The sequence below is a fragment of the Ambystoma mexicanum genome, chromosome 5p (genome assembly GCF_040938575.1).
Source record: "Ambystoma mexicanum isolate Mex_15411 chromosome 5p, UKY_AmexF1_1, whole genome shotgun sequence".
In the NCBI taxonomy this organism is placed as follows: Eukaryota; Metazoa; Chordata; class Amphibia; order Caudata; family Ambystomatidae; genus Ambystoma; species Ambystoma mexicanum.
Genome location: NC_090930.1, coordinates 975,240,899 through 975,255,485, shown reverse-complemented (window position 1 = coordinate 975,255,485; position 14,587 = coordinate 975,240,899). Strand labels below are relative to the sequence as shown.

At 42.8% G+C, this 14,587-nt stretch overlaps 1 protein-coding gene across 1 annotated transcript in view; it reads left to right on the top strand.

Annotated features, from left to right (window-relative positions):
- Positions 1-14,587, top strand: part of LOC138481343 (enoyl-CoA delta isomerase 2-like) — a 316,256-nt gene that overhangs the window by 221,532 nt on the left and 80,137 nt on the right. Inside the window, exon 6 of the mRNA XM_069613445.1 lies at positions 12,590-12,692. Coding sequence (XP_069469546.1) covers positions 12,590-12,692 — 103 coding nt within the window. The remainder of the gene's footprint in view (positions 1-12,589; positions 12,693-14,587) is intronic.

Here is a 14,587-nt window from a genome sequence, read left to right as displayed (position 1 = left end):
CGATTATTTGTATGGATGTCAATGGTAATCAGCCGCTATCTACATGTCATTACTCAACTATCATGCTATCTACCCGGGTGCAGCGCCCCCCCCCCCTTTTTTTTTTTTTTTTTTTTTTAATGAATACACTTGCTAGCATGGGCGCAACCGTTTTAACACAATCCTTGCATATCCAGTCAGGTCGAGGCGCACTTCCTTTATTTAGCATCTTTTTCAGCACATGCAACACTCTTTATTATAGATGCAGGCACAGGTGTTTTAAAATACACTACTGCCATCCGTGGACAGCTCAAGTGACTTCATACTCCAATTAATTAACTAATGTCTTCCGGATCTATGTCCTTCTGTCTCGCAATTTTTTTTTAAAATTTTTTTTATTTATTTATTTATTTTTTATTTATTTTTTTGTAATTCCAATTCTACTTGTGCATTTACCATGCGCAATTTATTTCCGGCATACGCACACCTCAAACATATCCTTGTCTATATGGAGTAGCCTTAATGATTTCCTTTACATGATATCTACACTAGTCCATCATGGCGCTCTTGTTTTCCCATTAACTCTGTGGTGACTCGCCTGTGCACGGGCGTTTTCACTGTTGCTTCCCTCACATCTCCGAGTTATACTCGGCACACAGAGGGTTCCCGTTTTGCTCCAGTTCCCCACATAGCAGTGAAAGTACTGGTGAGTCAACGTTGACAATTTGTACACAGACCCTTCCAGCAAGAATTCTTGCTGCTTCAGATGTCCACAGAGATAAACCACTCAATTAGCTAATTGACCTCTTGTTGCTTTGTTTTCTTTGGCTCTTGCCGCACCTGCATTCTTCGTTTCCTGCCCGTGCTGCAGCAAGATAATAATTTACTGAAAATTCATTCGTGCAACTGCAAAATAATGGTATGTCATTTCTTTATTTTCAAATGACTGCTAGGTGGAAATCTAGTCAGTCAGATTCCTACATAAATAGCCATCCCGTCTTTTGCTTTATAGGGAGCCCACGCCTAACTTTGTCAGATTACTCAACTTCTACCTTTGGTAAGTGGGATAAAACTATATATATAATATTAAAACAATTTTCTATGACGCAACATATTTGCAACCCCTCTTTTTATCGTATTCGATTCATTAAGTTGCCACTTGATAAAACATTTTTTAATTTTGCATTTTTCTCTAGTATTCAAAATACACACTAGCCAAGATTAAGGTACAATTTTAACAGTCAGTGGCCTTATACATGTATTTCTGGCTGATTACCATGAGCATCTTCTCTCACTGAATAATTTTGTTGTTCTTTTGTCTTTTTTCTCTCTCCTCCCTCTTTTCATTGTTTTATAATGTGTTATGTTTTTTCCACCGAATTACGCACTTTTTGTGTTTTCATTTTCTTTCTTTGAATTGGGTTGATTTGATATGTGCATTCGTTGCAACTGTCTGTTACTTTAAACCATATACTCAATGTGTTGGTTTGGCAAACCCTAACTGCCTCCTTGCCCTGGGTCTGGGGACTGGTTTGTTTTGCTATTGAATCATGCTTAACAAATGTTTTCGTTGTACATCAATGTTTTATAATTTTGCCCAAGCAGCCTCAGTAGAAGAGCGGGAAGCTCGAAACACGTGTCAGGCTGCACCAATTCTGATTAAAACCACTCATTTAATTTGCAATTGCTTATTATTCTATGTGTGTGCGCAGTTTGAGAGCAAACCCTTTCTTTCTCTAATTCCAATTTCCAGTGGGAATTTGGCAGGCTCCTACTCAAGCTCTCAGCCGCAGCCCTATCACAGCCACATAATTTACCGTTCTATGCGCTGTATCCTGCTGGCCTTTTCTGCCACTTTTTCTTCTAACATTATACATGCCACTTGCTGAATCTAACAGTGTGAAGGTTCCACAGGCAGTAGACCCGATTGCGATCGATGTAGTAAATGCACTTAGTAAGCGCTATAAACCTAATGCGGAATTACTGCTGCTTAAAATGGAGCTTGAAAGGGATGTCGTGGCCCGCTAGGGAACAATTTATTTACAGCAGTAGGGTTGTAAGGGGCTTGAACCTCCACAATCTAGTATGGGGTATTACAAGTAGAAAGCCAACCTCAATAAAAAAAAAAAAATGCCCCCAGCAGCTGGAACGAGTTCATGCAGCCGGCTGCTGATTTTAAATATCCCAACATCCGTTGTAGATAATGTTACCTAACAATGCCTTCTGGAGAGGCTAAAAACTGGTGTCCCTGCTACCCCACAACAGCTGTATGAACACACCAAAGGGCAATCGCCCCTATAAACCGATCCTGAAAGCCCAGTCCCAAAGCACAGTGGCCAACCTGGGGCTTTAAACAATCTTTACCCCCCCCTTAGGTTACTATGATGACCCTGCCGTCTATACCTGTGAAGCATCTAGGTCTTGCAGGAGACACATACGACCGAGTTGGTTGTCTTATGAGTGCGAACGACCCGTTGTTGGGATGTATTTAAAACATATATATATATATATATATAACTGTTTTAAGAAGAACAGTTGCCTTTTATCCTTTCTGTACTAAATAGGTCTTTTATGAATATATATGTTTACAAACAATAAAGCGGACCGATTATCACACAACACTTGATTTTTAAAAAGTTATTTTAGTCACACGCGATAACACTAAATGGAATAACACGTATGCATTTCTGGCACAGGGTAAAAAGTCTTTGTGATCTATACAATCCATGTGATATCTTATTAGCAAATCTCATCACACTTTGATCATGTTGCTTGTGATTGTTGCAGTACATTTTTAAAATGGCCGACCGTGATCTCATTCCACCATTTAACTGATAAAGAATATACAGTGTTGTCCACATGTAACAGATTTAGAGTCTTGGACCGGCATGATGGTATAACATAAATACTTTTCAATGCTTTTCACATAATCCATTAAAACACTGGCAAGAAGTGGGGTCTTGCAGGAAGTGTGCCAAGCTATCGAACACAGTTAGCCGATCCTCCAACCGCAGGGCTATCCAATGAGTTCCGTCCATGGTCTCTGGATCAGTGGTCACCACCAGGCTAACGGCCGGGTGCGGGGCAATCGTGTGGGGCATGTATTACTGGCATACACACAGTGAAATGTTTTCCGGGCATATCTATGGTTACGCAGGAATCTTTTTATCTGTAGCTATCCATTAAATATCAAAGAGTATGTTTCATTACACGTTGATCTCGACAACGCTATCAAAAAGCGCTCCTCACTAGAAAAAAATGCATAGCTCCTCGTTTTTCCTTCCAACTTGGTATCAGATCTTAGGTTCCCACACCTCAATGGGTTAAAATGGCCAGATGATGCGTTGTCAAGTCTTGGAACAAAGGCCAGTAGTGTGTAGCCACGGGGATAGTCATTGCGTGGGAATTTCACATGTGCGTCCCCGTAATAGACACTAGCCCCATTTATGCAAATTTGGGTCTGCATGCTTTGGCTGGGATCAAGACACCATACTTATGCTTCACTGAACAACTCATTTTACAGTGTTTGAAGGCAAGGGGTTTTGGGCATATGTGCCTATGAGCAACGCTGTTTCAACAATCCCCATGAATATTATTTTTGGGAGTTGTGCCAGGAACAGATTACCCGGGCTACCGGTTGGAATGCTGAAGACTTTAAGGGCTACCCTCTCAACCAGCTACTTCATGTTAGATATTTGCAACGCCTCTGCATGTGCTAGTCTAATGGTTGGGGAGACGCTCACATGTTTAACAAACAAGGTGATAAAATAACTAGCTTGTATAATTCATAAAACAGGGGCGGGTTCCTGGGAGTCCCTCTGCCGGTCATTAGTCCCGTTTACGAGAGCCTTACCCAGATTCCTTAGCTCACTATCTTTCACAGAGGAGGAATATCCAAAACATATCAATCTTGGTCCTGCCCAGGGGCAGTCCAGCACCAAAATGCTAGGCAATTCTCCTCTGGACAAGAGTGCCAACAGCAACCCCAGACATGTGTTTTGGTCTGGTTGAACCTCATCAGTAGGGTGGAGCTGTGCCTTTCTAAGAATAGTGAGCAAGGGATCCACGTCTGTATTCCCCTAGTAACTTAGGGTGAGACCCAAAGTTACTTAATTTATGCATAAAATATGGGTGTTCCTGGGAGTCCCTCTGCCGGACATTAGTCTTGGTTATAGCTATAGCTTGTATAGTTCAACATCACCACTGATCAGACAGAAATCATCTGTGTTTCTGGATAGTTTCAGATCAACAACATTGATCAACTGTTTATCCTGGAAGGTAAAGGTCAGAATGTAGACGTCCGAATGAATCGAATGTTCTACTGGGCCTTGCGTAGCGGGCTATCTTTACGAACCCTGCATTCTCACAGTGGCATCAAACTGCCCCACAGTGTCTTGGTGAAAGACTTGCTGAGAGCTGGCTTTCCAAGGCACTGGGCCATAATTTAATATGCTCTCTGTATAGGCCCTATAGGCATACATATCACGCTGTATCATCAAATCACCCAGTGTTACGTCCACCTGGTTGAACATTGTGGCTATCGGGTATGCGATGGTAGCCACTTGTGCACCAGCTGCTAAATTGGTGCTATCAGCATTTTCTATTTTACATGTTAGATGCAGTAGTGTGTCGTTCAAATCCAGATACATGTTGGCCGATCCCGATACAAAGAATTCTTTCGGGGCTAGCAGCAACACCTCAAAAATGTTTCTTGATTCTGGTTTAGGTTGGTCGTATGCTAAAGAGACCCAGCTCCAATTTCACACACTCCCGAAGGTCCTGTGTAAGAAGGCCATTGTTCTTTAGAAGATATCACTGCTCTTGTGTCTTTCAGGATGCACAATATAGCAGTGGCTGATGGAGTGCTTTATGAATTTCCATCAAACTGCCAATAGTATCCTTTATCGTCTAGGAAATGATGTTGCATGTCGTACACCTGTCTCAATATAGGTACCCCATTGACCATAGATCATCAAAACCCCTTTTGTAGCACATTTCCCAGTACGTGTCCATTGTAGGGTGGCTCTGGTGGAACTGACACATAGAACGTTGTACATTCACGTCTGTATACCCGAGGTGGTGTTTCCAGATGACACAACTTCCATGGGAACATACTGCCTAGATACTCTTTCAGTAAAGCTAACCGTAATTGCTGTACACATCCACTGGCAGGTTTCACATTAAATTGACAGGTGTTCATTTATTTCCTGTAAATACATGTAAACGGTCTTCATTCTCAATCATCATAGGTCAGTTTACGGGGCACCGTGCACGTTGCCCTGTTGTACTGGCTTAGATATAGATTATCCCCTCCCACTTGCGAACCGTTTTTTCAATTATCCTTCTAACACGCATCGGAAACCCCGTCTAAGCTGCTTCATTCTCAAGAGGGGGTTATCTGCCACTTGTTTAGCCCACATCCTTTTAGAAACACATTATTCCACCTTTTCCCAACCCTTAGTTGGGTTAATGGCTGTATTAGGCGAATCATTTTTATAAGACATTTAGTGCTCAACATGTAGCAAACTGTACATTCATGAGCTTCCTGTTGCGGATTGTCAATTGTATGCCCGGCGCAGCATCTGTAAAAGTGTGTGGTTTTAAACACGTTTTCACCACTGTAGCTTTGAAGCCCTGAATGGCTAGGATATCAAACCAGGTCACAACTGCTGGTTCCATATCATCTTTAACACTATCGGTATACATATGCAAAATACATTCATTACATAGGCTATTACTGCATTGTCCCATATTGAAAGTCTGCTTCAAATTGACTCTCCTCATTGCTGTCGTTTTTAATTAGTTAGAGGCTGTAGACAAAAAAAGAAATGCATTGTTTTAATTCCAGCTAGTTCTCACACCTGTATAAAATACAAATGTTTTCTTTACAAATATACCCACCGGTTGACACATCGTCTGATATCGAGGCTCAATGACTCCTTGTATTTCCCAAAGGCCCAGGGGGTCGGGTCACTCTGTCACCATAACTGCATCATCTGTATGACCATGGACTTGTATCCACTGTCTTCAGGCTTCATTTTGTCTGAACGTGATCGCACAGGCTCTATCTCCTTAGGCTGCTCGAGAACCATGTCATCATCCCAGGCAGCCATATCCAAATGAGCCGTGGCTATCGGTTTATTCTCCTGAATGATTTGAATTAAATCTCCAACAGACTGACCCTTAACAGTGGCGATAAGCAGCGTCTCACTGCCGACAAAGTGTAGCCCTATTCTCACTGAGCTTCACTATCTGCCATCAAATCCTGAGCGTCCTCCATTACATCAAGACTGTTGCATCCTCCCATAAGATGTTAAGGTGTATAACTATGAATGCAATCACCGGAGCTGCCGGGAGCTGTTTTCTTCCAGTCGTAACTGTAGCGGTTCATATTTGCAGTTACCTTGACACCACACTGGATAGTGTAAGAGGATTCAATTCAACACTACAGCTAAGTCAATGCCTAGTCTGGGATACTGAATGGAAACCCTTATTGATATATCTTTACGTCCAGTTCAGGCGTTCTGGATGACTACCCCTATATAACACCCCTCTCTTAGAATCCCCCTGACCCCACTGAGCCAAGAAGTAGTTCTGTTTTGCAAGTTTAAAAGGTTTATTTGATAATTTAAATAATAGATATAAATATCACACTTTATAATAAATTAATAATTGAATATCACACTTAATCTGAGCAGTAATCAATAATGGATAGTCCGGCACTAGCATACTTCTTTATAATCAATGATGAGTGGTTATAGGATGGATAAGATAGCAAAAATACTTTTATGGTTTCAAATGGATGCAAGGTGGAATGAAATTGCAGTACAGAAATACTCCATATGATTTTAACAAAACAATGTAATCACTTTTCTCTGGCAATCCACTCCCCCCTTTATGCAATTCAAGGAAATGGAAGGAAAGCACACAGTTCTCAGAAATGCAATCAAATGTAATTCAGTTCACCCCAGCAAGCTTAGACTACAGAAGTTTGAAACACAGGCCCAAAATTCTTTTATATGTGCTGGCAATGAAGTGAAAAATATGCTAAAATGCTGTTAATTCCCTGTAGAGGTTCAGGGTGAGTGGTATCTAGTTAATATTAGTCCAGGCTCACTCTAGCAATGTTTCAGGGATGGTTCTTAAGAGGCAAACGAATTTTTAGCAAGGAAAGCAAGGAAGCTGCTTTTTTCACACGTGGCTGGATTTTTAACCAAATCGCAAATCGCGGTAAAATTCGCGAGGGCTAGAATCGTGATTACGGCAAGAGTATGAGGAGTAGGAAGTTGGTTCTAGGCTTGTTGAAAAGTTGAGATTCTAAGCTTTCAGAGGAAAGTTAAACCAAGTTCCTAGCCCAAACGGTTCCAGAAATACGGACGATTAAATAAAGGTAGTTTTTCGGATTTGAAATTTTAAAAGTTCAAAGCGACAGGTTACAGCTTGCAGCTAGAAAATGACAAGTGACAGCTTTGCAAATGACAGGTGACAGTTAGGATGCAGTTCTGGTTAGATTAAAATAGATTGAATTATATTATTTTAACTAAGAGATTGGTTCTGCACAGTTCTGCTAGGTACTCACAATATAATTTTAAAAGGAATGGGCCTCGCCACGGATCTGGTCAACAGGTTTTCTTCACTCGCCACGGACGGTTTCTGCGCACAGCGTCTGGGTCAGCTCTACTCTGCTAGTCTGGTCTGGGTCTCTGGTTCTGATCAGGTCTGTGGGTCCGGATACAGCGGTCTCCGGTTCAGCTGGTCTCTCTCTGGATACAACACTGCTCCCTGGCAAATGGCCAGAGTTCTTGCAAAGAATTCAAACAGCTCGCCTGGCTGTGAATTGTGGCAATGATTTGAGGCCTGCTACAGAGGGATTTAGCTTGTAGTTGACCTCTCTGCTACAAATTCTGAAGTAAAGTCTTGGTCTCTGAAGGTGGATAGATTGAAGTCTCTGTGTTGGCTCTCTGGAGGTTGATGGAGGTAAAGTATGGATTTTCCCGGCAGAGCGTCCCGCAGCAGATGGAATAGAATGTCCCTATCTGTCCTGACTGTCTGCTTTTATGTGTTTTGAAAGTGGGTGGAGAGGCTAGCTTTCTAGGCCCCACCCCTCTCCACTTGTCATTGGCCACTTCCTCCTCTTCCCCTTGATTGGGGGAATGAAATGAAGTGTCATCATGATGAGGTCTGTTTATGATACAGAGAACCCACCCCTGTCAACTTTACACACAATCTATATTTGACCTAAAGACATATTTCATAGATACACAGTGGTTTGAAATTACATGCACCCATCACATATCACATGAGGTAGCCCCTGTTCCAATTCTGCTCTTCCTGGGGGCTTGCATTCAGAAATGGCAAACTTTGGTGCTTTTTAGTGGGTTTTGCAACATCGGATTTTTCTCCAGATTTATACACATGTACATGGCCTGTCCATACATACTCCAGTAAATTACCATGTCTCTAGCTTAAACACAGAGTCTGTAGTATACATAAATAGCAGGTTTTGCCCCAGAACATCACACAAATTGGAGTTTGGGCTTGAATCGAAGGTACATTTTTTAAATGAAGGCTCTCAAAGTTATACATTCCTGTCATTTGATTACAAAGAGTTATCAGTGTTTCTGTAAAATATATATTTTGCTTTCAATTCAGTTCTCAGAGTGATGAGTCCGCCTCCAAGACTTGGGTGGGTCAGTGATCACATGTGTCTTCTGGCAGGCAGGCCTTTGTTGACAGGAAACCGTCAAAATCAACATATTCTATTCAAGTGCAATAGCCTATTGTGTGGTCTCCAGGAGGTTGAGGTCAGCAGACCAGGGGGTCATTTTGCATTTGGTTATTATGACCATGTGATATCCTGGGCTGTGGTGTGAATCTCTTGAGGTGAGAGGGTTTCCCAGGCTTCTGGCCTCTGGGAACAGCAGGTGGCTAATTTTTAATTAAAATGCAGCCTTTGAAGTCAGCTGAGTCAAATCCCTTTGTCAGCAACTGCACTTAGTTCTCCTGTCAGAGTTTAGACTGCTAGCGCCGCCTTGCTTGAGGATTTTGTTGGTACTGCATCCATTTTTGGGATCTTTCTTGGATTAATGCATTGCAAACAGGAATGGTTCTTACATGGTAGTAAATAATCCTTGCATAACATTGTTTTGATGGGGCTCCTTACAGTAAAATGGTTATGTAGAACCCCACAAAAGGGTTGAATCTTTAAAGTGGTCCGGTGAGCCACGATTTCAGCAACTTTTTGACATCAGTAACAGTGGATTTTGTTAACAAAGATCTTTCTTTACACTGGTGGGTGGCAAGTGAGGTAACCATTTTGGTGTAGGCACAAACTGCGTGGTTCTCCTGGATTCTGGCGCACTTGTGGGCTTTTTGGCCATCTTGGATTTTCTAAGCCCACAGCACCAAATGTTGCAGCATGATAGCTCAAACGTGGGTCAGGACACCCAACAATAGCCCTGAAAAGTCTGAAGAGCGCTGATGTTTTCAAGGCCTACAGTAACAGCTATATATCTGCAATGTAAGTCCCAACCCTAATGGCGTCATAGCCTTAGAACCCACTGCCCCCTGTTATATCCAGTCGATTGATACTCTAATCCAATTTATATTAACATTTTTGTTTTATTTTTCTTAAATTCTTATATAAAATATTGTGGTTCACATCAAATCTATATAAAAAATGTTGGGGTCAATCTTTTTGGAGTGCACCAAATTATGGTTCGGGGACGTGGAAAGGGACAACTGAAACACTTGATGAAAGGTATCCCACCAAACTACTCACATTGTCTCTCGCGTCTGCATATCATTGTATCAAGGCACATTCATTTGGTTATTCACATTGTTGCAAACACATTTGGGCTTGTGTTTTGCTTTAAATTTGCAGTGTTCCGCCCCTTAATACGATCTTATGTGTTTGTCTTTCGTTGACATCAGACGTGTCCGTTGTTCCATGCGTGTGGTTTAGTTTTTCAAATTCCCTTTTTCCACATGCGTAGGATTCGCAGAGATCCATTCTCAAGCTGCCGAATGGCATTAGAAGGGAGTCCACACTATGCTTGTTTTGGCTTTTAGGTGATGCTGAAACTGCTTCCTAAAAGCTGAAACTATTATCATGCAAAGTGTAAATAGGAGTGAGATGCAATCTAAGGAATGACCGTCAACCTGTGGGTGCTGTTTGATATTTACCCATCCATTGACCGTCCCTGGCTATGTTAGCCTTTATGGTAATTTCCACCGCCTCTGCATCAAAACACATCCCACTGGGATCTCTTTGAGCTACTTCTATCCATCACTAATATCAGACTTTGTTTGAAGGGCAGGCAAGTGTTATGGGATGATTGTTTGTTGTATCCTTGAGAGAGGTTGGGTTGACAAATCTATGTATAAAATAGCACTGCAATCACAATTTACTCTTATGAAACAAAGCAAGCTTTTCAGCTTATTTGCATACCCGTAGTACATTACTGTGTGACTGATTTGGGGGTGAAATTCCAGTGATGAGTTCTAGGTGAATGTTTGGTGTGGTTAGTCTTAATCGGAGAATGGACAGCTCATTGAGGTTTGCAAAGTTGTTTTTTTGTGTCAAAACCCTATACTAACCCTACACTTCTGCATCCCTAGGCTAAGGGTGCATGTCAGGATGTCGTACAAGATAGGCTGCCGCCTAGAAACCTAAGCTGCCCTGATATGGGCCCTACCACTAAAAATGAAAACATCGAGCATGAACACAAAAAGATTTCCCAAAGGGCCTTCCCCTCGAATTATAAGCTCTTGGCTGGTTTCTGAACCCCTACCCCCCCACTGTACTGTCTCTGGATTAGACAAGGCTTCTTGTCCTCAGCAAGGGTCTTGTTTTATCATCAGAAAATGTCTCTGGTTTTCACCCTCTCTGCAGTTAATTAAGAAAGGTAATTAACTAATATCAGGGCATCTCGCCTCATGTGCAAAAGAATAGGTCTCATGCCCCCTCCCCATACAGTTCCAATACGGTATGCAAAACAGTTCCTTTCAATGTCTCGATATGTTTGAGCCTTTTCTGGCTCGGTTATGAGCCCTTTTGGCTCCTACCCCTGACTTGGGTCTCGGGATTCACACCCTCTTCTGGGTTGGTTTGATAATGGCCTGCTGTGGGCCTGATGTATTCTCACCCCACACTGGGGTTTATGCTTTCAGACCCTTTTTGGGGTATTTGCTCTTCCAGGCCCTCTTGAGCTCTTCAGTTGCTCAGCCCCTCTTGCACTCCTCATTCTCTCTGTTCCTCTTGGGCTTTTCGATTCCCCAGCCCCTCTTGGGCTACTCTTTCTTAGCACCTCTTGGGCTCTCGAGTCCCTAAGCCCCTCTTGAGCTTGTAGGCTATTTGATTTCTTAGCCCCTCTTGGGCTCTTCAGTCTCTGTTCCTTTTGGACCATCAACCCCTCTTAGGCTATTCAATTTCTTTGCTTCTCTTGGGCTATTCAGTGTTCCAGCCTGTCCTGGGCGTTTTGGTTCTTCACCCCTTCTTGGGGTATACGTGGGCCTGTCAGCCCTCCTCCTCCTCCTCCTCCTTCCCTGGATGTACCTCACATCTTGTTTACTGCAGCAGCACCCTTCTGGGAAGGCAGTCTCTTCAGCAAAGGCAGCAACACAGTTCCAGCTTCTCCTTGGTCTTCCACGTCATTGTGCAGGCTTTGGTGTGGTCTCATATCTTCTCGAAGAAGCTGGGCTTTTTCAGCTCTGGGGCTTCTTCCAGGCAGCAGCGCTCTGTAGTTTTTCTTGTGATCCAATCTAGTATCCCTTTACCATGGATGGAATCTTCTGCTGTTCGAGGAGTAACCCTCTAGGAAGTCCAGTATGTCACTGCTTTTCCACTTGTGCCTTGGATGCTACCATCCAGCAGATTAATGTACCCAAAATCAATAATACTAGTGGTTGCAGCAGCTGTGTTCGTTTTTTAGTTCTAAACTGGTCCAGGATGCCTTTTTTTATGCTGTTACTTGTGTAGCGTGTAACCCATCCTTCATATGCTCTGGATCAGACACCTCCACCAACTACCACTGCCATCACCTGCAGTATAATTCATTAGCAATGTTAATGAAGGTATTGCTACTTCCTACATATGCTTTCAACACATTGTCCAAAACAGAACATTTCTAGGTGCTAGCTCCAACATGAATATCCAATTTACATGGCCCGGTCAAATACATTTATTTTCATGCGTAACTTTGAAGTGTTTCTCACAATGTTGTATTTATTTCAGGGCAAACCGATGTTTCCAGGACAACGATCTTCAGATGCGCAGCTCTATATGAAAGAGCATAAAATCGCATAGTGAACCATTCAAATTCTGCGGGTTAAGAAATCCCAAGGGAATGTGTGTAATTTGCAGGAGCGAAGGGCAACCCAGCAATTAAGGGATAATACCATCTGCAATGTATGGCACTTCAAAGCACAAGCTATCCAGCTCTCTGTAAATGATTCTGTTATGTTATTGGGTGCAGATGAGTAAAATGTGGGTGATTTTAAATGAATGTTGTCTTTATTTCGTCCTGTTCTTTTTCATGTACACCTAACATCATATCCTGGCTTCTGTACTGTAATAATAGATTGTATTGCCTATGTGCTTTGAATGCAGGAAAAGGAGATTACTACTGCAGCGGTAACGACCTGAACAATTTTGCTGAAGCCACTCCAGATTCTAGGGAGAAGAGGGCTAGAGATGGTGCCGTGTTGCTGGAGTGAGTGTTTGCTTGCTTGTTTCTTCAATGGTCTTGCAGCTTTACATAAAATCTTGAGTGCAGTGTTTTAAACAATTGCAGACTGCATCCAGACCAACCATTTGGTTTGTCATCTTCTAGCCCTGGACCACTCTGGTTAATTTTGTTATTGTAGTGGGGAAATCGACAGTCAAAACAAAAGGTGTATGCCTGTTTGCACAAAGCATAGACATTGGAGCAGAAAACCAAGGATCAAAATGTTAGTGTATTGTGATTAAACTAGAATTCATGTAATGTATGCACGTTTGCCGATTGACACACATTTTCATAGATTTAGTTTGCAATTTTCGCGTCTTAAGTTTGCTCATGTAGCTTCATGCAGTTAACACAAATATAGGCTTTTAGTGCCCAGGCCATTCTGCAAGTCTTGGGCAGTGCTCAAACAATAGGTAGTAAAAACACATTTTCCCACAAGGTTAGAGCACAATATTAAAATCCTCACAATGAGTAAAGCAGAAACATCCCTTTCCTAATGTTAACCTAGAGAAAAAAAATGAATTATTACACCAGGCGCATACAGAAATACTTTGCTTCTAGAAATCACATGAGTACATCTTGTACCTCTGTTTAACGGAGGTCACATATGGCCTCAAGAAAACACCATCTCTCAAAGTCAGTTAAAAGGTTTTTATTAAAAGGCTTGAAAAAAGGGCTCACTAAGTGCCGTCCCTCTCTCTCTCTCTCGTCTCCCCTGGGCTGTTCCCTCCGTAGCCCTGGTGCCTATATACTTCAACGTGGTCACTAGAGATTGGTATCCTCTTCTGGCTGGTAGCTGATTTTTATGGCTTAAAGGCAAACACCACCTATCTATCCGGCTTCCTCTGGCATCAATGCAAGTGGATCCTAACCTGGGGTCACACAATACATATGTTAAGAAAAGGTGCCTTCCAATCACTCGGGTCTCAATCTGTCCTTTTCTTGCACTCTCTTGTGCCCCTAACCCGTATCATTCCTCCTACTCTTCCTCTTTCACTCTCTAGTCCTCTCACTCTTACTCAAATGTTCTCCTTTCTCCTCCTACTCTTTGCTACTACCCTCTCCGCTACTCTTCCCCCTCTTTGCTACTCTCCCCCTCATCACATTACTACTACTCTCCCTTATCCACTTACTACTCTATTGTCTCCACACTACTACTCTCGGCTCTACTGCGCTCTCCTACTCTCTCTCCACTCTAATACTCTCCTCTACACAACACACCTCCTGCTTCCACGGTCACCCCTGTTACACTCTCATTTTTTGTTTCACCCAAGCTTACTCCCCAACACAGCCACTTAATCTCTCACCCAGCCACTCTACCAATCAAACACTCGCAGTATCACTTTCTCTGATCAACCAATACCTGACCTTGCACACGCGGTTGATAATCTTCCCTCCACACTTCTTCCTGCTCTCTCGATCGGCCGCCTCCTCCTGTGACCTTACTTGAAAACTCACACTGACTTCCTCCACCCTCTGCTCTCTTGTACAATCTCCTTCCCCTCGTGATTGGTGCTCAGTCAGCTAGTTCCCCGGACCAGCCGCTGTCTTGATTCTTCCCTTGGGATGGGTTACAATTGCCAGAAAGTACAGCGCCTACCCATTTTCCCATGCAGGGTGCTGATTCTCTGCAATGGTGGCATTCTATGAACCAAGTCTTTGTCAAGAGTTTGTATCCACATTGGATAGTTTCCACATTGCTGGTTTGACTGAGGCAGATTTCTGGTGCTTCCTCGCTCTCCGCTGTCGTTCTTCCCGGTTGGTGCTGCTGTCGGGTATTCACCGCAATGGCTAGTACATGGAGTCCTATGGGAGAAATGGAAGAATAACTGGCGAGCACTGTGCACAACAGCTATGGGATGATTGACAGAGTGATGGAC